At 38.2% G+C, this 9,004-nt stretch overlaps 1 protein-coding gene across 1 annotated transcript in view; it reads left to right on the top strand.

Moving 5' to 3' along the window:
- Positions 1-257: 257 nt before the first annotated feature.
- The window catches only part of LOC114046115 (28S ribosomal protein S9, mitochondrial-like), an 87,134-nt gene continuing 78,387 nt past the window's right edge, over positions 258-9,004 (top strand). The window contains exon 1 of the mRNA XM_027866370.1: positions 258-429. Within this exon, the coding sequence (XP_027722171.1) occupies positions 295-429 (135 nt within the window). The 5' untranslated portion in view covers positions 258-294. The remainder of the gene's footprint in view (positions 430-9,004) is intronic.

Below are 9,004 nucleotides of genomic sequence, written 5' to 3'. Positions count from 1 at the left end.
CCGGGGATGCAGCAGGCTGAAGGGGACTGGCTGTTTTCCAAAGTTGAGGATTCAACCTAGCTTCCGATCCACACTAGGCACCCGGTACTGATCACTTGCCCCGCCCTTCCCCGCCACCCAGCCAATCACCGACCAGCAGAAGAGAACAAGGCTCCGCTGAGGGTTTATTAATGAGCATGCGTGATTGCTTGACTTCTTTCGCGGCGTCAGCTAACGCAAAAGAACAGCTCTCCCATTCAGCACCTGCGCAGTAGGCCGGCCCCGCCCCTTTCCCCTCCCCTTCCCACGGTAGACATGGCGGCTTCCTGGGCGCCTTTCGCTGCAACGGTAACTAGCTTCCTCTTTACCCGCGGGAAGAGTGGACTGGCCCGAAGCCGAGTCGCCTGGAAAGCAGCAGCAACTGAACAGCGAAAGGCAGTTGGGAACCAGGTAAGGCCCTGGAGGAGGGGAGGAAAGGAAGGGAAAGTCATGGGGATGCAGAGATAGGAAAAGGGCGTGAGGGACTCGGCCGCGGCCTTTGGCTCCTCCTCCTTCCTGCACGCCGCAGCGCGGGAGGTGGGGCAGAGGGCGCGCGAGGAGCGCGTCTGGCCGTCGCCCCGCCCCTTCTCCAGTAGCCCCGCCCCAATTTGCCCCGACCCGGGTGTTCTTAGAGGCCCAGGGGAGGTGGGAATGGTGGGCGTGTAGGCCTAGTGCTGTCTGGGTTTTCATTGTTGCTTGGGGGGTGTCTGGGTGCGCTGCGTGTTGGAGTCCTTTAGACAGAGAGGGAATTACCGGGTGAAGGTAGAAGCTTCTTGTCATTCTTTTTTTTTTAAATTAAATTCTCCTGTTTCCAGTTTACAAGCATTTTTTTTCGCTCACTCCTATCTGCCCCCCCCCCGGAAAAAAAAGCAAAACAAAAATTCTTAAATATTATGCAAGTAGACCAAAAAAAAAAAAAAAAGGAAAATTACTAATGTTGGGGGGCCCAGCGGTAAACAAGCACATTGAAGCACTACTAGTGGAGCCGTGAATTGATCCAAACGTGTTTCATATGTGAGGGGACGAGAGAACCAAATCTTTCTTGTCTCTTCTAGTGACTCTGCTATCTTGAAAGCATTTAGTGAGTTCATGATATGGGCTTGGCCATTACCATTGGGAAGGATGTGAAATGGGCCACAGCCAAGGCTGGAGGTGGGGGAAGGAGGTGGCATTCCTGTTTTAGTCCCCTTTTTTCCTCTAACATTGCCACCACCGTGGATTTGGCCCTCTTCACCTTAAGCCTGAACTGTTGCAGTAGCCTGCTGGTCTCCCTGCCTCAAGTTTCTCTCCCATTCTACTCCTTCCTCTACTCTGCTGTTAAACAGACCTTTTTTTTTTTTTTGGCATTTGGGGTTAAGTGACTTGCACAGGGTCACCCTAAGGGTCAAGTGTTTGGTCTGAGGCAGGATTTGAACTCGTGTCCTCCTGACTTAAGGGCCGGTGCTCTATCGGCTGCACCACCTAGCTGCCCCTAAACCGACCTTAAAGGGCAGATCTGACCATATTCCCCCTCCTTCCCATTCAGTCAACTCAATTAGATCCAGTAGAAAGCCATAACCTGCCTCCTTCTTACTTTTCAGGTCTAAGTACATCTTACGGTCCTCCATGTACTCTGTGATCCAGTAACACATCATCTTGTATCCAGAACACCACTGTGCTTGTTCCCCCTTCCTGGAATTCTCTCCAACCTTATCTCTGTTTTCTAATTTCCCTGTCTTTCAAGTCTTAGCTAAAGTCCAACTTTCTGCAAGAATCTTTTCCCAATCCTCGTTAATCTTAGTGCCTTCCCTCCGAGACTATCCTCAGTTTATCAAGTGTGTGTATTGTTCATACATAGTTATTGATATATTGTCTCCCATGTTAGACTGTGAGCACCTTGAGAACAGACTTTTTTTTTCTTCCTTTCTTTGTTACCCCAGTGCTTAATACAGTGGCTGGCATGTAATAGGCACTTAATAAGTGCTTACTGAGTGACTGAGAAGGGTGAGAGGAGCTGAGAAGAGAGATGGAGAGGAAAGAGAAAAGGAACGGGTGGGAGTTTGAGCCTTTTTACTGACGGCTCTTAGCTATATGCTTTACAGTCCATCAATAAACAGACATTTGTAAGGACTGAGGATACAAAGAAAAAAGTAAAAATATTCCCAGTCCTCAAGGAGCTGTAAATCTAGCTCTAGTTTCTCTTCAACTCCTCCTTGAGGGTATGGATTGTTTTCTTTTTGAGAATTTGTATCCACAGGGCCTGACCCACTGTTGGCACTTAATACATGCCCATTGATTGGTTGATAGTCTCTCTCCTTTCCTGATCACTAGTTGTGCATCTCCAACTTCTTTTTGGACATTTGAAACTACATGTCCAGTAAGTATGTCAAACTTATCATGTCCAAAACAGTTTATCTTCTCCCTATGTCGAAACCCATCCATCTTTTTGAGCTTCTCTATTTCTATCAAGGGCACCACCATCCTTCCATTCACCCAGGTTTGCTACCTTGGTATTATCTTGGATTTCTCATTCTCTCTACCCCTATATATCCAGTCATTTGTCAAACCTTGCGCTTTTATCTCTGTAACATAACTTCCCAGTGGGTTTCCTTACTTCAATTCTCTCCCAGCTTCAATTAGTCTATCATCTATACATCTGCTAAAGTGATTTTCCTGATGTGCAGGTTGAAACATATTACTTCTCTAAGCAGTAAACTCCAGTGATTGTCTTCAAGATCAAACATATATTCCTCTATTTGTCTTTTAAAGCCTTTCACAGCCTAGCATCAACATACATTTCTAACTCTGTTATACATTATTTCCCTTCCTTCTCATTCTTATCCAGCTAGACTAGCCTTCTTGCTGTTTCCCCAAAGGATGCCTCATCTTCCATCTCTGTACCTTTCACTTGCTATAACCCATGCCTAAAATTACATTAATCTTACCTCTGCCTCCTACAATCTCCTTTTCTCTTAAAAGTTCAACTTAAATACCACCTTTACAAGCCTTTCTGATATCCCCAGCTGCTCGTGCCCTTTCCCACAAAATTCTCTTCTGTTTTGTACATATGCATGTTCTTCTCCACCACAAGAATATAAGCTTATGGAGGGCAGGGATTTTCATTTTTGTCTTTGTATCCCTAGCACCCAGCACTTGTTTGATATACAGGTCTCAGTTAATGCTTGTTGATTGGTTAAATGGATGAACAAGTTATGATATAAGAACATAATAGGCTATTATTGCATATGAAAAGTTCAGGGAAACTTGGGAAGACTTGTATAAATAACTACAACAACAATAACGCATATGTAGTGTTTTAAGGTTTGCAAGGCCCTTAACAAACATTGTCTCATTTTATCTTCACAATGGAGGTAGATGCTATTATTATGCCCATTTTACAGATCAGAAAACTGAGGCAGATGGAGGTTAAATGACTTGTGTTACACAACTAGTAAGTGTTTGAGACTAGATTTGAAGCTCAGGTCTCCCCAACTCCTGAGTCCAGTGAATTAATTATGTAAACAGGACAGTATGTACAAGAATCACAATAATGAAAAGAAAAATAATTAAAGGTTGTCAGAGCTTGATTTCTTGACTCCATGAGGCATTCCTCCCTTCTCTGGCTAGAGAAGACTGTAGGTGTGTGATATTTTGTTTAACTTTGCTATGTTGTTATAAGAAGAGGTCCTTTTGGGAAAATGCTTGTGATTTTTTAAAACAATAAAAATTTTTATTAAAAATGAACAGATCTCATAACAAGTGAGTGAAAACTATTACTTTTACAGTGAAAATAAGGACTATCTGTTCACCTTGGAGGAAGTAGATATAGCCTACTTGATAACACTGTGTTGGGCAAGCTGAAATTGGGATTCAGTTTCTTAGGCACCGGCTTCTTATGAAAGTTCTTAATCCATTATCAATAATGGCAGATTTCCTGTGTAAAGTCATTTAGTGTACTAAAAAGCTGACTCTTTGTTGTTTGTTGTTTTTGTTTTTTTAAGCAATTGGGGTTAAGTGACTTGCCCAGAGTCACACAGCTAGTAAGTGTCAAGTGTTTTGTCTGAGGCCGGATTTGAACTCAGGTACTCCTGACTTCAGGGCCAGTACTCTAAAAAGCTGACTCTTTAAGGCATATAACAGCCACGTTGCCACTCCTTTTTTTTTCTTTTTCTTTTTGGAAGAGCTGTTTGACAGCTGGGTACATAACTGAAACCGTGATCCAAATACATCTCATCTCTCTAAAAGACTGACTGCTTTTAGAACTGACTTGGCAGCTTCTGAAATTTCAGAAGAGAAACCGCATGTTTTTGTTGTGATAACATAATTTGTGTTTGAAAAGACACTGGGCAATTCAGTGCCAGCCTTTGGAATATATAGGCTGTAAATTCCCAATTTGACTTGACCATATCACTCTTCTTTTTCTTTGTATTCACACATAGGAAGAGTGTCAGTACTAGCCTTCCTCACATCAGTCAGCAAGCATTTATTGAGTGCCAGTTATGTTCTAGGTACTTACATGTAAATTAATGCAGTTCCTTAGTCTAGAACATATGCTTTGTGTATTTATCTTTTGTGTATATGTCTTGTCTTTTCAGCTAGATTTTCATTTCCTCAGTGGCATGGACTATATCTTAGACCTCTTTCTATTTTCAGTGTGTAGCAGAGTGCTCTACACAATAGGAGTATAAATTTCGAGCTGGAAGTGACCCTGAGGGTCTTCTAGGCCACTGGTGTCAAATACAAACAGGGCCACTAAACTGTGCATGAGCATCCTTGCCAGCTGCATATTGACTTAGAAAACCACATATTAACATTATCTGTTCTAATATATTTTTATTTTTTATGTTAAATATTTCCTAATCACACTTTTAATCTGGTTTTGGCTACAGTTGGGAATCCAGGTCTTCTGATTCAGATCCAATACTTTTTCCCCTATGCCATGTTGTTGTTCAGTCATTTTCAACTGAAAACACTCCATGATCCCATATGGGGTTTTCTTGGCAAAGATACTGGAGTGGTTTGCCTTATCCTTCTCTAGCTAATTTTACAGATGTTTTGTTTTGTTTTGTTTTATTTTAAGTGAGGCAATTGGGGTTAAGTGACTTGCCCAGGGTCACACAGCTAGTACGTGTCAGGTGTTTGGTCTGAGGCTGGATTTGAACACAGGTCCTCCTGACTTCAGGGCCAGTGCTCTATCCACTGCACCACCTAGCTGCCCCTCTCATTTTATAGATGAAGAAACTGAGGCAGACAGGGTTAAGCGACTTGCCCAAGGTTACACAACTAATAAGTGTCTGAGGCTGGAGAAGAGTCTTCCTGACTCTAGGCCTGTCCACTTCACCACTTAGCTATCCCTGCCCCCTATGCTATACTGCTACATAATAGATGGTTACATTTGTTCACATGATGAAGACAGGCTAACGTGCCTCTGAAGCAATATTTTTGAATTTATACTTAGAATTTGGTTTGTGTATGTCAGTTTTCCCCCTTTTTTTAAAATTGGTATTCATGATTTTAGAGTATGCTAACTACCTGAAATTATTAACTCAGTGTTTTGGTTATTTTAGATTTTCTAAACATGTTTATGTCATCTATAAATGGAGATAAAAATTTTAACTTCTTCTGCCAGTGGTTATCTCCTTAATTTCCTTTTCATGACTGCTTACTTTCCTCTCACTTTCCTTTTTTTACCCTATCTCAGGTATGCCCTAGCTTGTCTTATGTTTTTCTTAAAATAGGGTCTGTAGAACTAAAAATAGTAATCTAGAATCAGTGTTTTATAAACTTTTTTGATCACACACCCCTATCAGTTTAAAAAAAAATTGAGTACACACCCCTAACATGTATATTTCTTTATAAATTATATACATATGGTACTGTCCAAATATGAAATAGGAACTGACTGGACTTTTGATTTCATTGATACAGGGAACTCCCATGTTAGGAAACTCTCCCTACCAATTCAGGTATGCTTCTTCTCTGGAATTTGTAGTTTCAGAGTTGCCGAGAACCCTGAGAGGTAAGTGAACTTGCCCAGGGTCACACAGACAGTATGTTTCAGAAGCTGGATTTGACCTCAGATTTTCCTCGTTTTTCAGCTAAATTGCTATTTACTCTGCTCAGTTGCTTCTGAGCTGTACTAATATATTATGTGCATATACAGTATTCACAAAATAGAAATAAAAAGCATGGGATAAAGTTGAAATAAACTGTATTTGAAAAATAATTTTATTAATGGCTTGAAAAACCTTTTTGTTATCACTAAAATATAAATACTCATCAATATTAATTGTATTTTAGTGAGAGCAGCTTGCTTGAGTGTCTCATGAATTTTGAAAATCTCGGGCTTAACACTTGGTAATACAGTAATCTATTGCAGTGTGCTGAAAGCCAATGAATGTGCCACTGCTAACCCCTCTGTGTTGTGGAACTTCCATTCTTTTTTCACGTACCCTATTGACTATCTGACCTTTGAACCAAATGATGGGCTCAACTGTATATTAAATATTACTAAAGCTTAATTTTTTTCAAATATATTAGCACTGAGAATTTATAACATTATTTATAACATATTTTTCCTAAATCCTTATAGTTCCAATCACAGCTTGTTCATGGCCTGTTAATCAGCAACACCTGATTTCTTAAGCAAGCACTGAAGACATGGGATGTTACTTTTGGCAGGAAGGGAGGACATAGTATGGGACAACATTCTACTTGCTTAAGAAAGTCAAGATATTAGAATTCTAGGCCAGACTATAAGAATCATTATGATAAGGCACTTCCCCACCTTCTTTGCAGAGGTGGGGGACTATGGGTATGTAACACTGCATATGTTGTAAGACTTTTTTGATTATATTGGATTTTTTTTTGTGGGCTTCTATTTCTTTTTTTTTTTTTTGCCTCTTTTTAAAAATTTTATTTTTAATATATGAAATAAAACAAGCATTTCTGTAGCACAGTACAATAAAAAAGTTAGTTGTACATGAAGCTGCAAATCTGCTATGTACAATTTGCTATTCCTTTCAAATATACAACAAAATTGTCATGTTAATTTCTTTTTTTCTTTCCTCCCACTCTACCCCCACCCTAGAGATGGCTACCATTAGACACAAATAGACATATAAATGTAAATTATATAAAATAAATGTAAATATATAAAATTAATGTAAAATTATTCTGTACATGCTTCTATTAATCAGTTCTTTTCTGTATGTAGATAGCATCTTACTTCATATATCCTTTATAGTTAATTTGGGTATTTATAATAGACAAAAAGGCTTATTTGCTCAAAGTCATTCCAAAACAATATTGCTGTTATTGTATACAATGTTCTCTTGGTTCTGCCCATTTCATTCATTATTTCATGCAAGTCTCTCCATGTTTTTCTAAAATTATTGAGCTCATCATTTCTTATAGCACAGTAGTATTCCATCACAATCATATGCCACAACTTGTTCAACTATTCCGCAGTTGATGGGCGTCCCTGCAATTTCTAGTTCTTTGCCACCACAAAGAGAGCTACTCTAAATATTTTAGAACATATAGGTTCTTTTCCTTTTCGCCTAATCATCTTTGGAAGTAGGCTAAGTAGTTCGTGGTATTGCTGGGTCAAAGGGTTTAGGTAGTTTAATAACTCTTTGGGCATTATTCCAGATTGCTGTCCAAAATAGTTGGATCAGTTCACAATTTCACAATAATGAATTAGTGTCACAATTTTGCCACGGCCTCTCCCAACATTTGTCACCTTTCGCTTCTATCATTTTAGCCAATGTGGTAAGTGTAAAATGATATCTTAAGGTTGTTTTAAACTACATTTGTCTAATCAATAATGATTTAGAGCATTTTTTATACGATTATAAATTGTTTTTATTTCTTCACTGGAAAACTGCCTGTTCATATCCTTTGACCATTTATCAATTGGGGAATGATTCATATTCTTATAGATTTGACAAAGTACTTTATATATTTTAGATATGACACCTTTATTTGATAAATTGTCTATAAAATTTCCCCCCAATTTCTTGCTTTCCTTCTAATCTTGGTTATGTTTATTTGTACACAATCTTTTTAACTTAATGTTATCAAAATTATCCATTTTGCACATAACTTTGCTCTCTATCTCTTGTTTATTCGTAAGTCTGATAAGTAATTTGTTCCATGTTCTTCTAATTTTCTTGTAAAATCCCTCTTTTTATCTAGGTCATGTACCCATTTTGACCTTATCTTGGTAAATGGTATGAGATATTGATCCATGCCCAGTTTCTGCCGTATTGCTTTCCAGTTTCCTCAACAATTTTTGCCAAATAATGAATTCTTATCCCATAATCTTAAGTCTTTACATCTGTCAAATACAAGGTTATTGTGTTTATTTGTTGCTGTAAATTATATGTCTATTCCATTGATCTACCTTTTTATTTCTTCGCTAGTACCAGATCATTTTGATAATTACTGCCTTATAATACAGTTTTAAGATCTGGTGCTGCCAAACCTTCTTCCTTTATACTCTTTTTCATTATTTCCTTTGATATTCTTGACTTTTTGTTTTTCCAAGTGAATTTTGTTATTTTTTGTAATTCAGTAAAATGATTTTTTGGTAATTTAATTTTGATGTGGAATATATAAATTAGTTTGGGTAACATTGTCATTTTTGTTATATTGACTCTGCCTACCCATGAACAATTAATATCTTTCCACTTATTTAAATCTGATTTTATTTGTATAAAAAGTTTTTCTAATTTTGTTTATATAATTCCTGGGTTTGTTTTTGTAGGTGTACTCCCAGATGTTTTATACTGTCTAGAGTTATTTTAAATGGGGTATTTTTTTTTTTTTTTACTATCTCTTCTTGCAGAGTTTTGTTTGTGGTATGTAGAAATGCTGATGATATATATATGGATTTACTTTATATCCTGCTACTTTGTTAAAATTAATTGTTTCAACTAATTATTTAGTTGGGTCTTTGGGATTTCCAACAATATCATCATAGTGTCTGCAGAAAGATAGTTTT

Source organism: Vombatus ursinus, unplaced genomic scaffold (genome assembly GCF_900497805.2).
Source record: "Vombatus ursinus unplaced genomic scaffold, bare-nosed wombat genome assembly UNPS02014781.1, whole genome shotgun sequence".
Lineage (NCBI taxonomy): Eukaryota > Metazoa > Chordata > Mammalia > Diprotodontia > Vombatidae > Vombatus > Vombatus ursinus.
Note: the sequence above shows the minus strand (reverse complement) of the source record. Positions and strands in the feature narration are given on the sequence as shown.